This window comes from Marmota marmota, unplaced genomic scaffold (assembly GCF_001458135.2).
Source record: "Marmota marmota marmota unplaced genomic scaffold, marMar, whole genome shotgun sequence".
NCBI lineage: Eukaryota > Metazoa > Chordata > Mammalia > Rodentia > Sciuridae > Marmota > Marmota marmota.
The window spans coordinates 7,514,315-7,541,814 of record NW_025999991.1 but is presented as its reverse complement, the minus strand read 5'-3'; the positions used below and the strand labels follow the sequence as shown (position 1 = coordinate 7,541,814).

General features: G+C 36.0%; 1 protein-coding gene across 7 annotated transcripts in view; it reads right to left on the bottom strand.

Annotated features, from left to right (window-relative positions):
• Positions 1 to 27,500, bottom strand: part of Znf407 (zinc finger protein 407) — a 424,361-nt gene that overhangs the window by 379,618 nt on the left and 17,243 nt on the right. For all 7 annotated transcript variants that reach the window (XR_007348960.1, XR_007348961.1, XM_048806658.1 and 4 more), the window contains exons 2-3: positions 13,642 to 18,340; positions 8,088 to 8,202 (exon numbers count right to left, since the gene is read on the bottom strand). Coding sequence is in view for 5 of the 7 variants with exons in the window: in XM_048806658.1 (XP_048662615.1) it covers positions 8,088 to 8,202; positions 13,642 to 18,283 (4,757 nt within the window). In the remaining 2 variants the exon portion in view is untranslated. The remainder of the gene's footprint in view (positions 1 to 8,087; positions 8,203 to 13,641; positions 18,341 to 27,500) is intronic.

Sequence of the window (27,500 nt, the reverse complement as noted above, 5' to 3'; positions counted from 1 at the left end):
ACCTACTTCATTTAAAGTAGCATTTCTAAAATAGATCAGAAAGGATCTTTATATTTAGCTAGATTTTATAAGCATATTCTAAATTCCCATAAGCCATACATAAAGCTAAAAGAATAATTAACATGCAAATTAACCCTTTACTGATCCTTTGAAACAACCATTGTTTGGTCCAGCTCAATATACTCCTCTAGAGCCTCAGCAGAAAAGAGTCTTTTTAAAACTGAATGAGAATAGCAAACAAAAACTAACTTTCTGAAAATACACGTATCCAGGGGGCAGCATTAAATGTGCTTGGAACTTAGTACTTGATATTTAAACAACAAAGACTACCATAACACTAAAGCCAGTGACAACAAGAGGCGTAAAGATCTCAAAGGCATAGAGCAAGAACACACTACAGAAAAATAAAGTATAAAAGTGGTCCAAAATAAGAACAGTACCCAAGTACTAGGAAATATGAGAAGAAGTACATTACAAACAGTACATACTTTTAAAAGTTAATTGTTGCCTGTCCCAACTTTTATTGCCCATCCAGATAATCTGAATATGGAAACACAATTACAGCAGCCATTATCCACATATTAGTTATATATGGACATCAGTGGCAAGGCCATATAATTCTGTATGTTCCATGCATTAAGCTACATGGAACGGTGGTTATCAACCTCTTCCTTTACAGCTATCCAAAATCAAAGCATATCCCTAATTAAAATTACAAAGAGTAAAACTGTCTTAGAATAATTCACCCCGACCAATTCCCATACCCTTGATTCTGCAGTTGCAGTTCACCTCCTATCAGATGTTATTACTTTATGAAACTCTGCTTAGTCACTCCTTCCTTTCCCCCACTCATTGTCCAGAAAACTGGAAAGAAAGTTAGACAAGTAAAGAAAAAGGAATAACAGAAAACAGAGCAAAATGCCAGCACTCAACCTTTTAGCACAGCACAGTGTTGTGACCTAATCTGTCCACTTCACCCAACTGTCCCTAGCACTGTCTACTTGGTTTTATAATGCAGTGCTGATTTACTTGTAGTTCCTGAATACACTAGACTCCATGATGGCATCTGTCATAACTCCTGCCTGGAATGAGCTGTTACTGCTTATCCACCTAATTCTCACTCACTCACCTTCATGCGGAATGCTTCTATCCCAGAAACATTTTTTTTTTTTTTTGGATCGGGGATTTAAGCCCAGGGGTACTCAACCAATGAGCCATATACCAGCCCTTTTTTTATGTTTTATTGAGAGATGGGGTCTCACTGAATTGCTTAGGGCCTCACTAAGTTGCTGAGGCTGGCTTTGAACTCACAATCCTCCTGTCTCAGCATCCCAAACCACTGGGATTACAGGCGTGTGCCACCATGCCTGACCAGAAACACTTTCTTAATCAACCACAGAGACCTAGGCATTTCTTGATCTGAGCTTTCTCTATTTGATCTTTTAACCCCAAACACTAACACAGCATCTATGCACACTGATGATCAATAGACACTTCTGTTAATACACACCTCCCTCTATCTAGGCATATACAGTTCAGAAGTTTCGTAGCATTCTTAATAACAGCCATGCTATTCTACCATTCTCTATTTAGGATCTTATGCTCTTTTGCTTCTTCTGTTAAAATTGTCCAAATTTACTCTATGAACACTTCTTAACCTTTAAGAACCAACTCCAGTAGAGCCTGAGTCTCTAGGAGGACTTTCTGAGAGTCCTCAGCAGAACAGGGTTCCCAAGCCACCTGCTCTTTGTTTCCCTCCTTAGGACTCTCCTCCAGGGAGCTTACAACCCAGGGCCATGCACCATTCTGTCACTAGAACTGCACAAGAAACAGACTCTCTAGAATCTGCTGAGAAATTCATCAAAAAATTATGAATTAACAGTTAAGCTTCCATTCTGTCTTCACCTCCTCTTACCTCCTCTGACTTAGTTCTTGAACAAATCAAAAACCAAAAGCTTCCACAAAGTAAAGGACTTTAATAAACATATAACCTGGAAGAAGGAAGCAGAGGACAGGTTGGAATTGGAGAGGTGTGGAGACAGAGGACAGCTGGAAAAAAAAAGCAGAGAGTGCCTACCTCCTGTTTCTTGCTGTGGGGATCAAGATAGTTAAAGAAATCCAAGACACCAAAATAGGATTTTTAAATCATCACAGAACTGTTTTTAAATGAAAATAAACAAATAATGTCTTAAGTCAGGATTGTTTCACTGGAATAGAGGTCAATGTTTTCAATTACAACACCAAGAAATGACAAGGTCTGTTTCATTTCTATTTTTTTTTTTTTACTGTATTTTATTTATTTATTTTTATGTGTTTCTGAGAATGGAACCCAGTGCTTCACACATGCTAGGTGAGCACTCTACCGCTGAGCCATAACCCCATCCCCTCATTTCTATTTTCTTATAAGTTGATCATTCTTATGGGATCTAGAATAAACCTATGCCCCAAACTCCCCTCTGTGGCAAAAATTCAAGAAAATACTGGAATAAAAAAGGAAACTGGGACACAATGCTGAAAAAAGAGCTCTAAAAACATCAGCATGAAGCCAAGCAGGGAATGGCTTTCTTCCATTTCCACTCTTCTGCCTGACCTTACCCTACTCTCTCCTGGATCAACAAAACAGTTCATTAGAAAATATACTAGAATCATTTCAAAGGAAGTTTACTATTTGAATATCATAGCTGTCTCTTCGATTTTCAAATTATGAAGTTATTTTTATATAAAAATACTTTTTAAAGTATTTTTAAAAGGTATTTCAAGGATTTTAACATCAGAAAAATAAATGATCAATGTTAATTTTGTATTCATAAGTAACAGTAAGAGAGACAGTAATGACTTCATGGCATTTAAAAATTTCAAGATGGAGGAAATGTATCTTTAAGTTAAAAGCACTAAAATATTATATGGAAAAATATCTATGCATCTTTTATAAAGAGAGTATTTTAACGTTAATTTAATGTTTTTTTACAAAACAGAGATGCTGCACTTTATATTATTACAAAGCATAATTCATGCCACAGCATAAAACAAACTTTTTCTATCTATATATCTTTAACCACAACCACCAACTGAACCAAACACTTATTTTATTTGGATACATCTGTAGATATGATGGGTGTAATTAATTGTTCAGCTAAAAATGCAATTCCATGGTGCTTTTAATGATTTAGGTATGTACAGCTTTAGTTCTCGAAGCAGACTAAAAATAGTGATTTTAATTTATTCCTGCTGCCTACAATTACCCACAACCATGTATTTTTAAATATTTCCAGCCTATAAAAATTACTAATTTTTGCCACTTGTGTTTATCTGCATTTAGACTTTGATTTGGATAAATTAAGCTCTCAAGTGTTCCTTGCTTTATGAAACTCTGCATGTTGTACACTTCAACACAAATAAATGACTTGTACCATTAGAGGTTTAAATAATGTAATGTATTTCATGCTCAGCCTGAAGCTGGATTCCAATGAAGTTGCTAATGCACGTAATGATTAAGTGTAACTCAAATACTAACTGTGTTGTTGAAAACATGACAGGCAATAATTTGGTCTATTATATTCTGCCATTTAATTGCCTAGTACAGACATTCTCTGACACGTTATGAAGCAATGATTTACAATTATTCAAGCTGCAAAGGTCAGAAAGTGACATTATAATCATCTACATAGAGATCCCTTCTAATGCACAAAAACTAGGTAATGCCACACACGCGCGCGCGCGCACACACACACACACACACACACACACACACAAAGAAGAGTTTTCCTGAATTACTAACTTCCTACTTAAGGTTTCTTAAACCAACTAGGAATAAACAATTCTTAAGCACATTAATACACAATCTTAAAATGTCTTCTCATGAACCCAGAAGTGACACATTTAGAAAATGCCCTTAAATTCTCCTGATTCGGTAAATCCTATTCAATTATTTAATGCCATACACACAAATCAAGACTAGACACAGGGAAATTCATCAGTAAATAACATGATCCCTAAATCATGTATAATGGACTTAGGCTTCTGAAAAATGGCTCACAAAACTTAGGTATCATTTCCTATGTTTAAGGAAATCAGGCCTATTACTAGTTTTCAGTAATTCTTTAAAGATAACACTGAAAAACAAAAATAATAGCTTGGTTTGATCAATTTTACCCCTCTTATCTTTCTGAAAAAGACTATATAATCTTTACACTTCTACGCACTTTCTATTATACAAACATAATCAATTTACAACCACTCAAGTAAGTGCAATAACTTATCAACACATGCAGGAAAGTGGAGGGGGAAGAGTAAAATCATTTTAAATGACACTTATAAGAAGGAAGAATGAAAAAAAGAGAAAGAGATGTGGCGTTGAATACCAGAAGCTAAGATACTAGACAAGCAACTTTTTAAAAGAATGTAAAAACAGAAGAGAAACAGAAGAGAGGCTAGTGGGGGAAATACATACTTTTGTTACATGCTAAAGAACACAAACTGGGGGAGAGTGCAATGAAACTAAGAGAATAATTTAAAAAAATTTTTTAAAGGTATAGTTAAAAGAAAAGTAGTGATCCACCATTCCTAGTAGCATAATTTATCACTAAAAATACTTTTATTCTCAAATCTATCATCTGTAAAAGGAGATAACAAACATAAGTTAAACAATTCTATAAGCTAAGGAGATCAATAAATGAAATGAATGTTAAGGAAGGAATTTACTAAGCCACAAGGCACTGCATAAATACTACTATCGGAGGTATAATTTATACTATTTTATATATACCCAGAAAATAAACATAAGAATTAACAAAACTTGTTGCCTAAAAATGACTTTTTTAGGTTATTCATCTTTTCAAGCTCTTGACTATTAAAAAAATAAAGGGAAAAATAATAAATTTAGTAAAAACATGTATTAAGCCTATTTTTAAACATAAAATTATTGAAATAAATTATTAACTACTATATAAGGATGCTTTCCATTATTTATTTTTACCCCCACTAAGCCCTACATCAAACCCAGGGTAACTTTCATGTTAATTATCTATCAAATGCCTAAATAAAATATTCCTATATTCTCTAAAATTCCTCTCAATTAGACCTGGATGTAAGAAATATGTTGTTAAGAAATTCTACTATGCAAAGAAACTGCTCCTCCTAAAAGTGAAAGTAAAATAAATGGCTCTTTAATGCCGTTTTACCATGGCCTAAGCAGGTATCTGGCTCAGACAGAACTTAGATCCTAAACTCTGAATTCTACCTACACAACAGGAAAAACTTAAAACACATCTAGCTTCTTTTATTAAACTAACTCAAATCCATGACATACTGGTGCCAAGATCTGCCAATAGGGGGTAAGGAGGAAGACAACCTTAAAATTATCTTGAAGATTCAGAGAAAATCAACATAGGTCCAGTCAACTTATATTACAGTTTAAAAGGCAGTTTTTGTTGAGAGTTGTTACTGCACAACCCTAAAACTAAGTCTTAAAAAAACGCAAGTCACACTGTTAATAAACATCTACAACGTTATGTAAGAGACCAAACAACACAAATAACTGAAACATTAACATTGATCTTAATTCAATACAATGTACTGTTTGCTGTTTCTATCCATTTTACCACAAAATACTAGTTTTCTTCAAGAAAATCAAGAGATTGCTAAGAAGAATATGCTATTGTGAGGAATAATTTCACTTAAAAATGTGCCTACCCTGATAATCCGAACTATTAAAGAAATAACTTCTTAAAACTCAAATAATTAGAGGTCATCAATAAAATTCTAACAGACTGAGACTAAGATATTATCTACTGGAGAAAAGAAAACATAGTGCAAGACCTTCTGTTTGTGACAAAATTATAGGGTTAATGTTCCTGAAAGATCACTTCACCTTTTAAAGCATGATTTTATAAAAGGTAAAATTTATAGCAATTAAAGCTAATGAAGAAATGCAGCACGAGCTGCTTATGTTCAGGAACTAATAGGTCCACTGAGCATTTCTAAGATTATTTAGCCATCAATGATAATGAATTGACATTGTCAGTGATGTTAATGTACAAATGCTCTCTCGTGTCACTAGACTGATAGCCAATCCCTGCATTTTGTTTTCCAGTTTTAAGTTATGCACTGCCCTATCCCTTTGAAACACTTGAAATACAGAACAACCTATCCTATTCTTTAACATTAAATTACCTAAATCATTATTGTTCTGCTTCATCCACATAGGTCAATAGGTATTCTTCAGCTTATAATTCAGAACTTTTAGCCACACCATGAAAATATTTACCTTGTTAAGACTGTCATGTAACTGCACAACCTAAATTCCATTTTTAAAATATAAAGAATTATCATTTCATAATAAGATAAAATTCAATGGTTACTGTAATTCTAAAAAACACAATACTAGAATCTGGAATACTTGTTCCACACACACACACTCTCACAAAGTTCTCCTATGGCAGCAGTGTCAAACTCAATATATGTGTATTCACTTATAATTCTGCATCTTGGAAAAAAATATTATATAAACTACAGGTGTAACATTTCAGTTATGTTACAAAGCAATAAGCTAAGCAAAGGGGGTATATTGTTCAGATTATACCAACTGATTAAAGTGACTTAATTATGAATTATTTTTGATGCCATGTATGTCAGAAATTGTTCTCTTTCCAGGGTCTTAGTAACCCTAATTAGAAAAAAAAAAATTAACAGAGTATGCAAAAATTGTTCCTGATTTCTCAGACATGGGAAAGGAACAGCTTATTGCAACCTAATAGCAAATTTTCACTGGAGTCAGGACCTTCTCTCCTATAACTCATATGGTAAAAACAATGAATGAGATATTTTTTAAAATCCCTAGACCTATTGCAATTAAAATGAACCATTTGGCACTTGATTCCTGCAGCTAAAATCAGTGGTAACAAAACTCATTCTCTCACTGATCTTCAGGGGGCTTTAGGGCAATGGTTCATCTTCATTTACTTTAGCAGCAAGTCACTGAACCATCAATTCTGCCAATGAATAAATCACAGACCATAGCTAATAAAACCACTTGCAAAGTTATTTGTAAAACTCTCTTAAGGGTCAAAAATACAATCTGGGATACAATCTGCAATCTGGGATAAAATGTACTGTCCAACCAAAGCAAAACCTATTTCTGCCTTGGAAGATATTTACATGTAGTATCAACCCAAAGACTCTTTTACTAAAAAACAAAAATGTAACATAACATGTGTACATTTAACTGAACTTGCAATATTTTGTAAGTTAGCCTACAATAAGAATTGTAAGTTTCTTAGGTTTCACTTAAGTGTTTCTATATGAAATACTTATTAACTAATTTTTCTAGCATAACATTAAAATATATCTTTAATCAGAAGTAGGATATTAAAATCCACCTCTGAATGTCCTGATACATCATATGTCACAGTATTTTAAAACCTTTTAAACATTTCTGCTAAACTAATTAGTTTGATATTAAGGTACTTCAGTGCTTTCTATTAAATGTAACTCATGTGACTGACAATTAAACATTGTGAATGAGTCTGCAGTGAAAAATAGCAATGACTGCAAAAGGAAACCAGTTTTGAAATAAAGTTACAAAAAAATACATTATATGCTTTTTTCCACTCATCATCTTTGAAATAATCAGTACATAGCCATCTGAAATTAAATCTTTTATTGTTTTACTTATAAAATATACCCACTGTATCCAGAGTCATTAATGTGATTAAAATTAAAGCAGTATAGCAAAAGAAAAAAAAACATACATATACACTCCTAAAGCTATATTATGTATTTTTGTCTTTAAATGGAATTTATACTTCTCTCTGGCGATGTGAATGAACATCCTATAATTTAGTCAATTTACAGATTACAGGTTCAAATTGACCTTGTAGCCCATAAAATTGCTCATCTTCAAGTACAGGATTAGAAGTGGGAGAAGAATGTCATAACTGTATTTAAGGAATTTACCATAACAATGGAAAGGAGGATACGCATGCATAATTTTAGCCACTCTTACTCATATCAGTTTTAAATTCTGAAACAATGGATATCCTGCAAAGGCTTCCTGGTTCACACAGCAGAGATGGTTTCAATTTACTCACCCACAGACATGACACTTGTATTCCCTCATCCCAAGGTGCCTTTTCACATGGTTTCTGGCATCTCCAAGCTGAGCTGTTGCAAAATGGCATATCTTGCACTTGAATGGTTTTGATCCTGAGTAATTTAACATAAAATATGATTCAGATTTGCATAATACCTTACTGATAGTTTTAAGAAAGCTAAATCTTAAATCAGACTTTTAATCTAATTAAGAATTTCTGTCCTCAAAATGGAATACCTGCATTCATTTACAAACTGAATAAACCTGATTCCATAATTATTCTACCCAGAGGCTTTAATGTTCAATGAGTCTTCCTAACTTTCAATTACAATTTTAAGATCTAAAGTCAAAAGTGATACTGTTAGCCACTCTAAGTTGATGAAGCCAGCTCAATAAAGTTAAGCAGTTTTCTTACATTCACAAAGTATTTCTTAAAGGCACTCAGTATTTTAAATGAAACATTTAAAAAATACAAATACATTCAGGATAACTGATACCTTTAAAACTATACCAATGAGGACATTTGTCAGTAGCCATCTGGTTTCCTCATATTTCTCCATCTTTGAATTTATTCATATCAACAATGGCATTTTAGATTTTTTTCTGACATTTATCTTAAATGATTTACTATATTACCATGTTAGTAGAATGAACATATATGTATGAATACACAGTGGATTGTGCTTTTATGATCATTTTTAGTCAAAAACCTGTGATGATTCAGCAAACCAGAATTATTGACATTTTCATTATTACTGACATCAAGAACAAATGATGCAACACAGAAGGCATAATAACAACAATGAAATGTTTTAATCATTTCATAAGGAAATAAGATTAAACTACACTTAAAAAGTGAGAAAATGAGGGCTAGGTGTGGTCCACTAGTAGGAATGCTTGCCCTAGCACAACCTAAGTCCTGGTTTCCATTCCAAGTACCACCTTAAAAAATAAAGAGGGCAGGGGGACAAAATGATTTTTAAGTCAGCAAAATTACTGTCATTAATAGATAAGACTGTAACTAAAACATGCTAACGTTTAATCAGTACTCACATTAAACAGAAACAACACTCTTTTAAGGTAGAAAATATATATTTTCCAGTTTCCTAATTATGACATCTTCAAATAAATCAAAATCCTAAAAACCATAGTTTAAAATTAGAACAGTATGTTTCTAGATTTTTCATATTACATTTAGTTCCTATTTGTTCAAATGCCTCTTCTAATTATAGTTAGATAGAAAAAGGATATATGTGTGTGCTTTAACACACAAAAAGTTTCAATTTTTGAAATTTCAAATATGATCAATGAACCTTTGTGCAGTACCCTAGGGGATGGGGGGAATCCACCAAGAATACTTTGTTGAAACTGAAACACTCACTCAGTAAAAAATTTTAGTGTCTTAAATTTCAATTAATTCCCAAAAGCTGACAAAAAAAGTGAAGCGTTTAATTTTAATCTTCCAACAGAAATAAAAAAGTCAACAGAACTAAGCACGGGCAGACAAGGTTGAATATTTCACAGTTCAATGACAATGAAGCCAGATCTCTTAATACTTCCATTTCTACAGATAGAAGTAGATGTAAAATATATTTAGCACCTGAATGGTTATATCTAGTCAGGTTTGTATGTTTAAATGTCAAAAGCAGGTTGAGATTGCAATCACATTCTATCAATCACATCAGAAACTACAGTTTATTTAAATGATTCTGATAAAAGTAAGCCTTTCACTACTTTGAAACACTACAGGAAAGCACAGAATTCTAGAAAGAGACTTGAAAAGAGTGAGAAGAACCAATAAACCTGAACTTTAAAAGACAATGCTTTAAAGATAATAGGATAATTAGGAAATTATTAATGAACAAGAGTATTGGGACTACAAAGGAAGAAGGTAATGTTCCCCAATCTCTGTATGAGGACTTTGGGGAATGGATGGGTCTCAATTTCAGCTTCTTCCTTCACACAGCACCTGAACTGTGACTAGTTCCTCTCCTATAGCAGAGGGGCCACTAAGGTTTAGACAAGGGTCTTCAGTTTTTTCGGTTCTTTATGCGTGGCTCCTCTGGGAGGAACTTGGCTGGCAGATTCAGTGATCACTGATGCAGAGTGCTGGCCACACCTTAATGAGTTACTATGTTGACTGCTTCACCCAGAATCACTGAGGCCTTGACTCTTCCCATTCTTACATTTAGAGTAGGCTGTGTTAACATCTCCTTTCTGCGCATTAAAATTCAAATACCAGTCAATGCAGCAGTTCTTTGCATATAAAAAAAGAAAACCTGTCCCTTTTCTCTTTTGTTCCTATCTGATAACACTTCCATTTTTTAAGTTTGCTATACACATTACAAAATTATCCAGGCATAGTATTTGTAAAGCAAAATTTGTAAAACCAATTTGTCTTTCTCTCGGGGATATTTGATTATTATGAGCTTCCATTTTAGATAAATACATTATATTTTATGTGTGTGCGTGTTGATACACACCTTATATATAAGATGCATACACATCTTATATATGTTTTTATATAAGCTTTCATTATATATAATTCCATTTCCAGGACTAACAGGATCCTCAGGTTTGAATGGGGTTTTTTGTTTGTTTGTTGCTTTTGTTTTTAATTTGGCCTGTGTAGGTTTTTGAAAGGGATAAACTAAAGAAGTTCTCTAAAACTCCAGGGCCTTAGGATTTTACCAGAAGAATTCCAAAGGCTTGAAAAATTCAGTCTGCACTCAGACCCACAAGGCATTCCTTACCTGCATTACTAATTACTGTGCATATAAGGACATGATAGTAAGCAATCACAGGAAAAGACAAACAAAAACCTTCATGGCTTAAAAGAATAAGAAGTTATGGATTAAAATATATACCACATAATGTTTCCCAACTATAGCCTAATTAATGCAATCTTCCCTAAACATCTGAATACTTCATTCATTTATTCATCTCTTCATTCACTAACTCACCTGAGGAAGCAACTACGTGTGGGCACACAGAGGAAGCACTGAAGAAGAATCCCTGCTGTCTGTGCTCAATGCCTGCAAATTAACTGAGTGACCCATTCCTGCTCTGAAGCGTTACACACTGAGTTGCAATACTACCAGCCCCAACTTCAGAGTTTTCAATGAAGTCACACACCCACTATGTTCTACTCATGAACATTATCAAACAGCCCAAGTGACCAGAGCAGTCTGAACAGAAATAGAATGATTTCGGACAATCTTGTTGCAATAAATGGGTATCTTTCATGTCACATGAAATAAAAGCTCTTAATAGAATAATGCAGCAGACAAAATGAACGGCTTCATCAGTCCTACCGATGTAAGACAAAGACTGCTCTCACTGGCCATGCTGACTACTCTACACCAGTAGATGCATGAGAAAACCCTAGGATGCTTTCTTCCTACAATTCTCGATAACCAAAACTCAGTTACTTCTTATACTGGTGCTTTTATCATGCTTAAGGACAGGAAGAAAGGTTATATAGAATATATAGTAAATCACAAAATATGAAAACAGAGAATGGAAGAGTAAGCCCTTTTCCAGTTAATCATTAATAGCAGTTCCTGCATTACAATTTCATGGACATAAGCAAAGTATCCAAAAAGCAATTCATTTTTGAGGGGGAGGGGAGGACCTGAATTAAGACATGAAGACTGATTTTGCCAAAAACTGACCTGCAAAATTTAAATGGTGAACTGGCAATGTATACTTAGGAAGGATGCTGTCTGTTGTGCTTCAAAGAACAGTAAAAATGTACTTGCTAATAAGAACACCACAAGATGTTTTTTAAACAAGTATGCTAACTTTTACTAAATGTTACAATCAATGATGTAACTTATATAAGTAGGGTTACTTTGTCACATATTGATAGTTACCTCACTTTCACATCCACATTAACTTGATTTTAAATGCAATTAATACATATAGTCAAGGAAGACTAATGGACTACATTCTGCACTTAACCTGGTGGACATTTTCAAATGGCACAAGTGACCAGTGCAAACCTATTTTGCATTGTAAACGACTAAATAAATCTTAATGGATTAAGAATGATCAGCTATCAACACACAAGGGAAATTAAGTGCTGAAATGCCTACATTGATTATTTTAAATTATTAGCCTTACTCTGTTCTTGAATTTGTATGCTTTTAGTGAGCTTTAACACATTTACAAGACTTATTGACTATAATTACAAGAGAATTCAAGTAATGGACACATCAATTATAAGCAACATGTCCTGAACAGACAGTTGCATAAAGAATTCTAAAAAGAGCTCCATTAGCATCTTCCTCTTCGTTTTATTCAGCTTCATCTGCCTTAAGAGAGCATATTAAGAAAATACATATTTTCTGTACATACGAACAAGCCTGATTTCTAAAATCATATCATTTCAGAAAGTGGGCTGCAACAAGATACTGACAGAGGTACTAATAATGTAAACAAATAAGCTTTTAAACTTATTCCAAAAAATGGCTCTACTGCACATGAATACTGGAGATCAAGAGTAAAATGTTTATGTTTACCTAATCTTATGCAGGTTGTCCTTCTACTTTCTTCACTAGGAAACTTTTATCTCTTTAATCACATTATATTAGTAATAATGCTCCATACTTTCTTATCTTTCTCCTTGTAACCATGCACTAAGTTTCAACAACTGCATGAATTTAAAGTATAGCTTTAATAATAAGCCATTATTTAAAAGTACAGTAAAATAAACCTTACAATTTTAATGAAAATATGTTCATTGAAATGTGAATTTATTATTCAAATCCACTCATAAATTCAACCATGGAGACAGATCTTGTCTAAGCAGAGCACAATGATTTAGAAAAGCTGTCTATTTAAAATAAAGAATGTATGGCAGGTTTATAGAAACAGTGCAGTGAATTTTTACATAAATTTAGAATAGTAGCTTATGCATTTTCCACCAAAAAATGTTTTTTTTAATTTCTGCCTAAAATTAAATATTAACATGGAACACTAAATATGACATAGAGTACAGAAACTAAATCAGGTACTACTTCCACAAAAACCAAATCCCCAGTACATATTAACTGAAAAGTACTACTGATTTCGGTCCTTGAAGGTAATTTTGTTGCCTAGAGTTACACTTTTGGATACAAAATATCTGGCAATAAATATTATTTAATCCCTAAAATTGTGATAAAAGCCACTTAATATGTCTTCTGAAAACACAAAATGTGACTCAATATATACTTTGGAAAAACAAATAATTAGGACTTTAAGCAACCAAAAAAGCATTATAAAAGAGGAGTTTGACAAAGGCATCCAAGGGACTAGATTTTTTGACAAAACTGAAAGAAATTTGTCAACTAATCAGCCTTTGAAATCACTAAAGCTTAATTACCTTTAGAAATGCTAAGCGTCCACAGTGACTCTTAACAGAAGCCTAGAACACCACACACAGCAGAGAATAGATGGAAGGCCAACAAGCAAATGCAGGCAGGGTTCCTACTTGGATGGGAAGGAACAGCTGACCTCCACCATCCATTTACACTGTATAGGCAAGGGGCTTCCTGCAGTGAACATACCTGTATGAGTGCGAATGTGTGCCAGAAAGGCCATGGAATTGCTGCTTCGACACATCTTCCCACAGTACTTGCAAATGTTTCCCTGGTTTTCCTCTCTCTCACGGTTGATTTGCTCAGTGTCTTCCACTATGTACTTATTCACCTCCCGAAGCAATTCCTCATGCTGTCCTTTAATATGCAGAAATAAGTTCTGTTCAGAATCAAAGGGCTCAGTACACTTGACACATTTAAAGGTGGCCCCTCCTTCTGGAAGCTCTTCTACACTGGCCTGTTCATTTCTCATATGACCAGCACTAGCCAAATGCTGATGAAGGTTGCTTTCTGTATAGAATGACTTTCCACAGAGTAAACAATGGAAGTGTTTCTCTTTTGTGGGATGCTTCATAGCTATGTGAACATTCAGTCCACTCAGTCCATCTGCTAAGAAGCCACAATCATCACAGCGGATTCGTGTAGATTCACTCAAGGAACCACCTTCAGCTTTCCTCTTTTTCAAGCTTTGAACACAGTCTTTCAAGGGCAACTCAGTAATTCTCACCCCCGCTGTCATCATACCCTCTTCCGACTGGTCTATCAATTCACCATCTTCAGGGTTCTTTATTCTAATTATGGAAGAATCAAAACGGCCAAAACTGTACATGGCCTCCCCCTTATCATTAATACTGATTATAGTTTCATAAACATCATTACTCTCAAGTGTGCTATCAGAAGTGGGGCCATCCTCTTCCAAAATAATTTCAGTTTCATGTTCTGGATTCATCAGAATTTCCTTATTCTCCAGAACAGTATTTGCTGGCACACACCCAACTTTGTTCTTAACACCATGATCCAGGTTTAGCTGCTCTCTTGTCACTCTCATCATCACAGGGGGATGGCTTTCAGCTGAATGGCCCCCTTCTAGGACACGGGGACACAGGTGTTTATCACAGACTTTATTACCACTATCTCCTGTGCTTCCTCCATCACTCTCACAATGTGTATGGGAGTCACTGATGTCATTCAACATATCATGGTTTTTCTTTGCTGTCTCACAATTCAAAGCTGAGCTTCCTGAATTTTCATTTTGAAATCTACTTGGAGAGCCATAACTGGAGGAAATGTTGAGGGACTCTATGTCCTCAGGTTTCATACCTTTATCCTTGACAGGCGACTGCTGGACACTGAAATTAGATTCTTCTTCCTCAGTCTCAATTTCTACAGAGCTGGGAGCACAGAGAACTTTAGACATATCTAAACTAGCCGTTTCATCTAAAATAGAACAATCAACAGCATTTCCAGATTTAAGAGGATCAGATGGTTGGCCTGAAATTATCTGAAAGTCCTCAGAGTTTTGAGGATGCTCCTCTTCAGGTATGATGATGTTTTTGGACATTTCTGCAGAATCTCCTTCTACCTTAGAAGAGCTGAGGTAAGACTGCCTTTTCATTTTGTGCTTCTCAGTTGCTGCATGCCTAGTCATTTCTCGACGAGTCACTGCATAGTAATCGCAGGCCATGCAATAAAATTCAAACTCTTTTGTATGTTTCCGTTTCACATGCAGCTCTAGAGAAGCAGGAGAGTGAGCGATAAACTCACAGTGTAGACATTTATTATCATTTGTACCTGTAATCTCCCTCTGGGAATACGCATCCCCCTGTTTGAGAAGGTCCTCTGGATCTAGAGATATTTGCTCCTTTTTATCAGTAAGAGGACGGTTAACTTCTCCATCTATAGAATGAAATACATTTTCAACTTCAACTTCAATTGGATTTCCTTGTTCTACTATTGGCTTTTCTAAAATGGAAGTATCTGACTCAGTAGACTTGTTGGTGTGTTCATCTGAAATAGTTAATGCTAAGTAAGTGTTCTTTTTACAGGCTTCAAGATTACCTTCAGGGCCAACAATAATATCTGAATTTTGTTTCCCATTTGCTTCTATCTCTACCCGTCCCTTATGTTTCTTGGTGGCACAATGACGTTCCATGTCTCCCTTGGTTACAGTATAATACTTACACACTTTGCACAAATAACTGTACTGGTGACTGTGTTTGCGTCTAATGTGAACAGTCAAATTTGTAATACTAGAGGCCAAAAGACCACAATGTGAACATGTCCGTGAGGTGCTGCCTTTGGGTCTCCCTCTCTTTGGAGCACTTAAGGTTAATTCGTCATCTTTGGTGACAACACCAGACCGTGAGAGCTCTGTAGTAGTTAACATTTTCTTCTCAAGACAGGAATGTTCCTGAAATTGCACACCTCCATGGCCTTCAGTCTTCCCATTTCCAGAAATGTTATGCTCTTCTTTCCTATCATTTGCACCAATACATACCCTTTCAATGCATTCTTCAAAGCTTAAGCCAATATTATTTTTCTTAGCATTTTCAAGATGCTTGCTTCTTTTAATGTGTTTCTCCATTCCTTCTTTGCTCAATGAATAAAGATTGCATGCTTTACAGAGAAAATGATAGTCCTGACCATGCCGAAGCTTTATGTGTCTTGTGAGAACAGTGGAAGATCTTGTTTTATAAAAACACTTCTTACATTGAAACTGAGGTTTACTTGAATGCCTTACCTCATTTCCATGGCTTACCCTGGACTTAACAGGTTCTTCCTGAGTTGCTTTCCCTGATTCTTTCACAGACTCTTTTGTGTTTTCTGATTCTAAAGTACTTAAAGGTAAGTTCTGTAAAACCAAATCATTGTTCAATGATGGACAAGTCTTTGGTTGAACCAATAATCTAATATGCTTCTCCGTTGCTCTGTGTTCTTCCATGTCTTTCTCAGACAAAAACAGATTACAAGAAGTGCAAAGAAAACTCATCCCATGCTTTTCCTTCATGTGGTCTCTAAGGTTTATTTCATTCAAGGAAATGAAAGAACAACACTGACAATTGAGAACCGAAGTGATTTGCTGATGCTGGTTATTGTGCAAATGTTCCTCCAAGTCCCTCCTCAATGTACTGGAAAAGTCACAAGTCTGGCAGTAAAATTTCATCTCTCTTGCATGGCAACTTTTCACGTGGATTTCCAAATCTGCCCTATTTGTAGCTACTTGACCACAGTTTGTACATGTATACAACATTTGATGGTCAAGAGCTGGGTTCACCATTGGGGAGTCCAGCTGCGTGGAACCAGGATGACTGGGGCTAGTCTTGTCCTGCATCATTTCCATGGTGTCTGAGGCCATCACACACACACTCTGGGCATCACTGTTCTTTCCTAGTTGTTTAGGCACTGGCTCTGCTTCACTTGTTTTCATCTGTGTTCTAAAGTGTTTCATATACATCCTCTGAGTTTCATTTGTGCCTCTTTTATTGATCCCTAAAACATTAAACCTTTTCTTTGCCTGGCCTTTCAAGATAAAATTGCCACTTCGTCGTCGAAAACTATTACCCGACATTAGAATATTTCGCTCAGGTCTTGGCCTCGAAGTGGTACTGATACTATGTGCCATCTGCAGGATATTTCTGGTAGACTCTGAATTATCTAAGAGACCTTCTGAAGTTCCTGCATCTCCTGGCTTTTTGCTCTGGTTTTCACGACTTTGAGCTATATCAAGGGAAGTAACATTTTCTTCAACAATCTCTGCTTTTTCTGACAAAGTATTTCTAGATGGCATCATTTCAACAAGAAGCTCACTGCTACTCCCACTGTGTTGAGAAATGCTTCCTCTACAGTCTTTAAGTTTGCTCCCATTATTTTGTAATCCTTTTGAATCCCTATTCTTTGCTGTTGGTTTAGAAGCTCTTGGTTTTGCTCGAACATTCTTTGTTCCCATGGAACATGTTTTTTTAGGAAAAGATTGTTTTGTTAAGATCTGTACAAATCCTCCACGAGCAGCTAGATTCTGACGCCGGAGATGTGTTTTGCCAAGATAGTGTGCTGTCAATAGGTTTTCTTCCACACACTGAAAACCACAAAGATCACAAGAAAAGACTTTCTGTGGCCCATGTGTGTGTTTGACATGCACATGGAGAGCTGAGCTGCTCTCTGCTTTGTGGCTACAGTGGCAGCAGATATGTTCCTTAGCCTGTTGCTCATGGCATTCAACATGTTTTTCTAAATCAGAGCAAGAAGAAAACAAATGACCACATGCACTGCACCTGAGAACTGAATCTACATTTTGAATGGTGCAACTAACACTCTTTTCTTTCAAGGGGGAAGGAGATTCTCTTTCTGGATCAAGAGAAACCATTTCCTGAGCAGACTTCCTTTCAGGGTCTGTTTTCAAAGAAATAGAATCAATAGTGCTAAGACAGCAAGAAGAAGAGAAGACATTTGGAAGAGTCGTGCCTCCTCCATCTGAGAAGCCCTTCAGAAAGGCCTCCTTTCCTCCCTCATCTAACAGGACTCCTGCTTCTGTGGCCAAGCTCTGGGGAATATCCAATCCACAAGTGGCCCGCTTTCCAGACTCAAGGGGCTCTGCCTCCTCTACTCTCATTCGTTTGAAAGCATGTTTATTTCCATCTTCCTCCACAAAGACACTGTCAGAGCTGGATGATTCTGAAAAACCTCTTTTGCTTATGAAATTCTCAGAGGAATTTGTTATCACATCAGATACAGGCCCACAGTCGTCATCATGGGATAAAATACTTCTAAAGTCTTTTGTCTTCTTGTTTGTATTGTCATCCTCATCATTCTCAGGTTTCTCAGAATCCATCATTAATAAAGTGCTGATGATGTTTCCCAGGTCAAAGGTGGCTTAACCAGCACTCATAACCTGTAAAGTAAATAAAAGTGGTGTTAAGTTTTTGAACACAGAAAAAATGCACATATTAATCAAAGTGGATGAAAAAATATAATATTAGCCTCATTGAAATTTCCTTTAAAGTTAGATGAATCTGGTCACATGTATGAAGTTTTTAGAAAAATATGTCGTCAGATTTGTGGAACACCACCAAAACCACATCATTGACTCAGGATACTATAGTATGGTATCCTTGAGAGAAAGCAACATTTTCAACCAGCCTGCCAAAACACTCTAATATTTCAATTCTCTAGACCAAATTTCAATTGACTACTACCTTTTATTTTTAAATCAGAGAAACCCTCTTTCCAAATTACATTTCAGTGACTTCCCACTCTGAAAACAAAACTGATATGATTGAAGACTACAAGTTAGGCCTTCCCCGCATTCCTAAGAAGCCCAAGTCCTAGTATAAAAGTAACTGCTTCATGCCTTTTCCCTGAAGCAGAAAGCCTTACTACGATATTTCTAAACAGATCCCCACTAACGGGTGTACACACTCTTCACATATCACCACTCATGCTCAAGTTCTTTTGCCAATAAGAAGTCACTACTATTCCCAAGTCAGTCTTTAATTTCCTTATCTCACACTCATTTTTTGGGTTGTCTAAGATGCATGGAAAACGGAAATGCCAATGACACAGAATTAATGGAATAAGTTTTAAGTGGAAAAAAAAAAGAACTGTATTGAATAAAATGTTTTAAAATCAATATTATTGACTTCATTTTTATTATGATATTTAATTCAATTAAAACATCATTTTCCATTTACTTTATCCTATGATTATAATTTTCAGTCAAATGCCATTTGATTTGACATTAATAAAAAGTCATTATTATATTATAGCCTCAAAACTATTTCTAATTATTTTAACTATTTTATCCATAACAATGACAAATAAAATGAAGTCTGCTGCTTTGACTCTACTAAGGAAATAAAAACCAGTATTATTAGATATGGCACCAAAAGAACAAACGAAAAATATAGGTAAATTGGATTTCATTAATACTTGATCAAATAAGTTTAGAATTTTTAATTTAAATTTAAACTTCTCTTTATCACAGGATTTCTTGGTACATAAGCATTTCACAACTTATTTCATGACAGACCTCTTAGTTTATAAAAATCTAAGAGATTACAGTGTTGCAAATAACCCTTTAGAAAATTCTCTAAAGCATCGGTTTTGGTTTCAATAGCTGCAATGGAAGAGAATGAAGGGAGAAAATAAAGTGGGAAAAGCAGCACCATGTATTCATTCCAAAACATTCACTAGTGCCTACGATATGGCAAATATTCTTGGTTACAGATGCTGGACATACAATAAACACTACTCTGGCCTCCTGATGCTTACAATATAAGTGATAAGAATATTTTTTAAAAATAGATACATTGTCCAATCCAGGACAGCTACTTCTGGCCAAGATGGAGTCATGAGATAGATTTATATTTGAAACAACTTAAACAACAACAAAAAACCAAACAAAAAAACCACACAAAATCTGTGAAACAACAGTAAAAGACAATAGACATGAGGCACCAAAGGACAGTGATCCCTGAGAGATGAGAACAACCCCATTGCGTCCCAGCTTACTGCATACAGTAGGTACCCAGGCCACAGCACAGGGGCAGGGATCTGAGCTGAGGGACAGAGTAAAGGAAAGGGGAGATGCAGAGAAAGAGAAGCCCAGAGGATGCCTCCCAAGTATCCCTGTCCAGAGACACAGCTCTGCACCTGCCCTAAAAGAGGTCTCTTGCCCCTTCACAGTCAGTCCCTGGAAACACACCCTTCATTCCCCATGTTCCAGAATCCTCTTGAAATGGATGGGCTTTGCCTGTTCTAGAAGTTGATGTTGTAAGATAAACGTTCTCTTTCTGTCAAAGTTAAACCTGAAGTTTGAGTTTCATAATATGTAACAAAAATATGTTTGCTGTAATCTAAACCATTTGGTTGAAATGTAGCCATCTGAGCCCCCAACATATCTCCCTTGTCTTCAGTCTTACAATCGTAATGGCTATGGTATAGCCAGGCATAACTGTAGCCCTTCCCCTTGCCCTCCCCAATTTTAAATTACTCAGTCACATAGATTGTAACCCCAAACTTCTCCTATCAAAGCAAGAGGCAGTGCTGCCTTAGTAATAAAAACCTGGGCAGTGGGCTTGCCTGCCATATTTTGGTAGCACATCCTTCTGCAGAAGCAGAATCTGCCTTGCCAAGTAACTTTTAAGTATGTGTTTGGTTTCTTCCAGTACCCTAATATTTCCAACCAAATGCAAAGAATCATATAATAAGCTTTAGGGTGGGGGATTCTGGTTTACTTTGCTCAGTGTGATACTTTTCTTGCATGTGTCAATACTATGTTTTATCTCACTACTCAGTAGCAATGCATCAAACAGAACAACTCTGTTGATGGAAATCTGAGCCAGTTTCTTTTTGTTGCTATTTAACAAAAATGTTATAAGTATTCTTATACTTGTCTTTTTAAAAACATATTTTAATTTCTTTATGTAAATATCCAGCTATAGTATTATTGGTCTGTTAGGTAGACACATGTTTAACTTCACGAGAAACTGCTTGACTGATCTTCAGAGTGGTGTACTACTTTGCATAGCTATCCACAATGTATAAGAATTCTGGTTGACCCATGTCCTCCCCAACATTTAATGACGGACTTTTAAATTGCAGTCTTTCTATGAATGTGCATGGTTTTATTCTGCATTTCCCTGATGACTAGTGATGGTACTGAATACTTTATGTGCTTTGTTAGCCTTTTGCCCATTTAATTCAGTCGTTTATTTTTCTTATTGAGCTCTAGGAGTTGCTTATATGTTCTAGACATAAATCCTCTGCCAGAATGTGTTTTACAAATATTTTCTGCCTTTTCATTTTATAAATAGTATCTTTGATAAAGAGAAGTTTTAAATTTTGATGACATCAATGCTTTGCCTGTTGTGGTTATTTATGTGTCTAGTAACATGTTTTCTGTCTCTCCAGTCTAAAATGTAACCCAAGGTTTATTATATCCAAAGAGCCTAGAACAATTCCAAACACCTGTAAGGTACTAAAATGGAACAAATGTCTCATTAGAACAAAAGAAATGTCTAATATCCAAGTATTTAAAGATGAAATGGGAAATGTCTGAGATAAACTTTAAAACAGTCCAGGAGGTGGCACAGTAAAGCTAGGTGCTGATAATGATTAAAGTTGAGTGACAGTGATATGAGGATTCATTATACAATTCTACCAACTTTTTCATATGTTTGTATATATTTGAAAAAAATCTCCTAAAAAAGTTCAGTTTTAAAACATTTTGATGCTTAGTCTAAACTAGCATTCCCTCCCTTCCTTTCAAAACTGAGCCCAACCATCTCTTACTCTGCAAACACTGCTGTAGCATACAGCTAGGTCACCACTGCTGCAGGCACGGCAGGAGCTCCAACAGCACGCACGTGTGTGCAAGTGTAGCAAACACACGCATGCACGCACACACACACACAGCCTTACTTAGTGAACACACATGCATAAACACAGTGTTTAGACTGACTGTTGTGTCAAAGGCATCTGGTTCATATACTTTTAGAGAAAAAGAATGACTATATTAATGGACAAAAACAAAATAATGAAAACCTTTATTATCGTCTATAATAGCTCCCAAAATTCTAAAACAAAAGGAAAAAATACTCAACATTTGTTATTTCCCACCTGATTTTTAAATCAATGAAGCAATCCAACTACAGAAATAACATTCAACAAATATGTATTGAATACCCACCATATGAAAGATACAAACACATTACTTATTGTGATATCCTATGGGGAGGTACATGACACATACGCCAATGAACTCAAACACAAGGCCATATGTGACTGTGTTTGATATAAAATAAGATCTACAGCAATATAAACATGTAAGGAATGATACTTTCAAACAGAATATTCTAATAAATCAAGAATTTTGACTAAAACCTTGAACAAACTAAATGTTTGTTTTCTTTTGCTGAGGGAGCAGGTAGGAACAGTTAAATAACTTGAAGAGAAGGCAAGGTTGAGCAAGGCCGTGAGCTGTACACACAGTGAGCATAGGGGACTGTGGGCAGGCCAGAGAGGCCACGGTTGTCTATTGCACTGTCCCCTACAAAGCAGGCAGGTCCATCAGCCCAGCCCAGGTCACAGAAGAACCCACACAAGAGCTGGGTTTATTCAGTAGTTCTAGAAGATGACACCATGACACTGCACTGTTTTAAAAAGATTAATTTTTCAAGATATTAAGATACATTGGAGGAAAAGCAAGTAAAGAGGCAGAAAAAGCTCACTGTAATAGTTTAGATTACAAGGTCCAGAACTAGAATGAAGTCAGTGAGCAGGAGTGCAGAAGAGTTTAATAAGTACCTTAAATAAAATAGGAAGGATTAAATGCGAGTGAGAAAGTTTATGCTAAAGTAAACTTTAAAAAATCATTGGAGGCCCAGTGCAGTGGTGAATACCTGCAATCCCAGTGGCTCAGAGGCTAAAGAAGGAGGATCCCAAGTTCAAAGCCAGCCTCAGCAACTTAGAAGGCCCTAAGCAACTCAGCAAGACCCTGTCTCTAAATGAAATACAAAAGTGAGCTAGCTGGGGACGTGGTTCAGTGGTTAAGTGCCCTGGGTAAAAAAAAAAAAAAAAAAAAAAAAATCACTAGATAAAGTTATTAGAGCAAGTATCAAATAACCAATGGAGATGGGTGAGGGACAAATTTAAAAAAAAAAATCAAAAGTCACCTCACTGGGACAGTTTAAGCGCTCATTTTTCTGAGGCAGATTTCATTCATTCACTCTATGAACATTTACTGAAAGCTTATCATATACAAGGAAGTCAGTCTGACAAAGCAAAACCAAGCAGGCAGGGACTCGCTGCCAGCTCTCAGGATGAGGTATAATCTGCTTTCTGGTAATCAAAGGGAGAAATAAAATGAGTTTCAGACTTCTTCCCAAAGCAGGGTTTCCAGACAAAGAAGTCCTGGTAGGTGTCTGGACTAAAAGAGTGGCAGGCACGGGCAGGGGTGGGGGTTCAGTGTACAGCACTTGCCTGGCACATGTGAGGCACTGGGTTTGATCCTCAGCACCACATAAAAATAAATGAAATAAATTTTTTTAAAAGAGTGGCAAGCACTGTTAAACCCAACCTTCGTCAAACACCGGGCTTCCCACACAGTCACCATTCGACGCGTACCCTTACTGTGTCACAAAGATCTCCAAATACACCATTTTAAGTCTTCCTTGTCCAAATCGTTGAGTACTTACTCTTCACTGAAAAAACAAGTTAGGTATAACTTGATTGTCTTCATTTTCACCAATTATTAACTCAACCATGAACTGTCACAAAAGAAAATCCCTGTTCTAACTTAATAGTCCTCTGCTTTAAGAGGGGAAAAAAATGTCTCAGCAAAGAAACCACACATTTTTTGAGAATGATAAAACAAATCAATAGCAGCCTTCTGATGACACCTGGTGGCCACTTCTCACAGGAAGTTTCTTTCAGTGTTTTAAGGGAAGCATTGCAAGGAAGTACTGGGGAACAATTGTTCAGCCACTTCAAAGCCTAGCTAACTACAGGCAAGCACTCATGTAATGTTTCCTTTAATTCTCATCCTTTTTGTTCCACTTTTCATTCATTTCAACCACTCATCTTCATTTCTGTCTCTACACCTTTTTTCCTAAGTCGTATATGCGAAGACAGTTGCAGGCCTGCTCTTTCAGTGACAAGCACACACACACACATAATCATACTCTCACTGGTATGAAGAGACCACATAAAGACCCATCTTCTTCCCACCCAGCCCACCTCACTTCATCCTTCACCTTTGTAGGACTTACCCAAATTTAGTGGTGCAGGCAGTGTCAGTTAGCCACATTGCCAGGAACACACTAACCTCACAGGAAGGGTGTGCATACCAGGGCGGGTATGCACACGCACATGTACAAAAATACTTAATGGCTTCTTGTTATTTCCCTCTTAGGAGTTTAAAAAAGGATGAATGCCAGAATCTTCATAATACAACAAGAATTCTCCCCTCCTGGAAGATCAAAGTAGGACTGCCTACAAGTCTATAGTGAACTGCAGTGGCAACAACTGAGCAAGACAAGGACAACTGGAAATTAGTGGGGCACTCACATCTCTTTCTTAATCTACCATTTCACCTGGACCTTCTACTGAAGCTGTGTCATTATACTATTACCTAATTTTAAAGTCCCCACATCAAATCTACCAAAGGGAAGCTACTACTGGTGTAGTTACAGAATACCATGTGCATAATACCATGTACATAAGGGCAACTAAAGGTGCAGCATTCCACCCTCCTCCACCTGGTTTCTCCCATCAAAAATATCAATTTGTGGGCTGGGGATGTGGCTCAGTGGTAGAGTGCTTGCCTATTGCATGTGAGACACTGGGTTCAATCCTCAGTACCACCCACATACATACATACATACATACATAAATAAAGTTAGTGTTTCCATCTACAAATAAAAAATAAATTTAAAAAAATGTATCAATTTGTAACAGGGTTCACAAAACAGTCTTGGATCCCATAAGGAAAAGATTACTCTCCCATAAAGATGCATACAATTGCAAGTTGAACAAATAATCCTGAAAAGCATATTTAACACCCTAAAAATACATTTACTAGAAAAGAGCAGGGACCATTTTCAACAAATAGATGGGCACTACAGTGTTGGCTTACGCACAATGGGACACGTCCATGAACACGTGAGTCCAGTAAAACCACCTCCTCACTATCCTGAGAACAGGCTACAACACATTTCCTCAATTATAAGTTTGTAAAGTTGTTAAAAAGAACTACCCAGAAAAGTGGCTATTGTGGTTGTAAATGAGTCTGCAGATTCTTTGATACTCCCTTCAAAGGGTGAGGAGCCTAGTCCCCTTCCTCTTAAGCATAGGTTAGACTTAGTGATCTGCTTAAAAGGGACAAAAAACAGCGGAAGTGAGAATTCCACCTGAATACTAAGTTCTAAGAGGCACACATTTCTTGATTGCCCTCCCTCTAGAATCACTCCTTCCAGGAAAAACCAGTACAGTGAAGAGAGGACACCTGTAGGAACCACAATGCAAGGTCTAAGGCCTCCGCCCCAGAGCTGCTGAGGAATTAGAGGCTTCCCACAACAGTCAGGGAATGAGCCATATGAGTGGCAGACCCTCTAGCCCCAATGCTCCTTCAGATGACAGTAGTCCCTCCACATTTCCGACTGGCACCAGAACCACCAAGGTAAGCCCATTCCCAAATTCCTAATGCACAAAAACTGCAGGATTTGTGCATGTGTTTATCACTTTTAATCACTGCATTTTGACATAATGTGTTAATGCAAGAATAGAAAATGCTCTTCTCTACTTTCTATCTTGTTAAAAACAGTGTTGAAGTTCATGCCTCCTATACATATACTTACATACATTTTCCTTCCTATCTGCTCCCACCCTTATCAAGAAGCTTCTATAACACACAACAGCACTTGAGGCACACAGGAGGAGGTCAAGAAATGTTAACTGAATAATACAGGTCCTGTGAAACATGTTATGGGGCATAATTTTCATGAACTTTGAAATAAGTTGTAATAAAATGACATTTACATTTCTCCCACTATCAAATTCATATCTGACACAGCTTATGATGAAAATGGAAAGAAGAAAATCAAGTTATTAAAGAGCTACCTATAAAGGAGATGAGGTAGAGCAAGTTTTAAATTTAGATTTAAAATATCTTAACATTTGCTGAGAAACCTGCTCCTTTTGGATGGAAGCATTCCTGAGCAATGGGCTTGCTTCCGAGTTATCAGCAGACATGGGTTCCTTCCCAGTGATGAGCAGAAATTTTGCAGCATGCTATTCTAGTATGCCCAAACCTAAGAGGCGGCCCATGCAGTGGACACAGGCAGAGTCAGTCATCAGGGCCAAACGGGTCATAGTCCTTAAGTTATTTACACTACACAACTTACCTTCATCTAGTGAGAGGCACTCAAACTCAGAAGATTCAGAGGCCTCAGGCTCAGGATGTGGAACTGAGTAAGTCCAACCTCAAAAGCACTTTCATGCCAAGTCTAGCTTGATCCCATTACAGAGCCTTCTCCAGCCAAAGTACAAGGCATTTGCAGACAAGCAGACTAGCTGTTACTCCCAAGCCCATGTCGTAAAAGTAAAATCTCACTGAGTCAGAAGGGAGCGCTGTTTCTATTCAAGAGGATACCTATGTTATACTTCAAATATGCAATTCAATTTTGCCTAAAAGTTTAAATTATAAATATTTACTTAGTGCTTAAATGAGCGCTAAAACAGACATTAAAACACCATACTGACAGGGACCAGACCAGTGACAAAACAAAGTAAGTAGATCATCATCGCTTTTATTATCAAATTTTCCCACCTTTCCAGCACTATTTGTGAAAACGCATTAACAGTAATATGAAACAACTCACATGGCAAAAATAAATAAACTGTAAAAATTAGCTCAGCCATCATAACTGGCAATTTCTCTTATAAAAGCCTTGATATACTTCAAGTACTATTTTCCAAATACATTAAAATGTTAATTTTATGACCGACCACCTTATATCAACTATCTCTGACAAACAGCTTTCATAGTAAGAAAGATTTTACACAAAAAGTTAAATTTAATATTGCCTTTCAAAAACTATTTCAAAAATCAAGGCTTTGGTAGTGTTTCCATCTAATTTTTTAAGAAAAAAAATTCTTATTATAATAGGAATAAAGAGGATAAGAGAAAGAAATAAAGATTCTATAAGTAAAAATGAAAAAATTCAATGTCATTAGAAACAAACAGGACACCTTTTATCTTATGCCATTTGAAAAAGGTTGTTTTATTATCAATATAACTAATCACAATGAAACCATCTCCCACAACTAAAGACATTATAATGAATTTTCTTTATAGCTACAGAGAAATGGGATTTGCTGTTTCACATCCAATAGAACAGGCTGTATAAATTCTTCTTTCTATTTGTTGTAAAATATAATTTCATCTATAAAACCAGTCATGAAATATTAAAACTGAAACAACAGAATTTATATCCTTTATTTAATTTAATTTAAATGGTCTATTCACTAAAAAAAAAAAAAAAAAAAGGGGG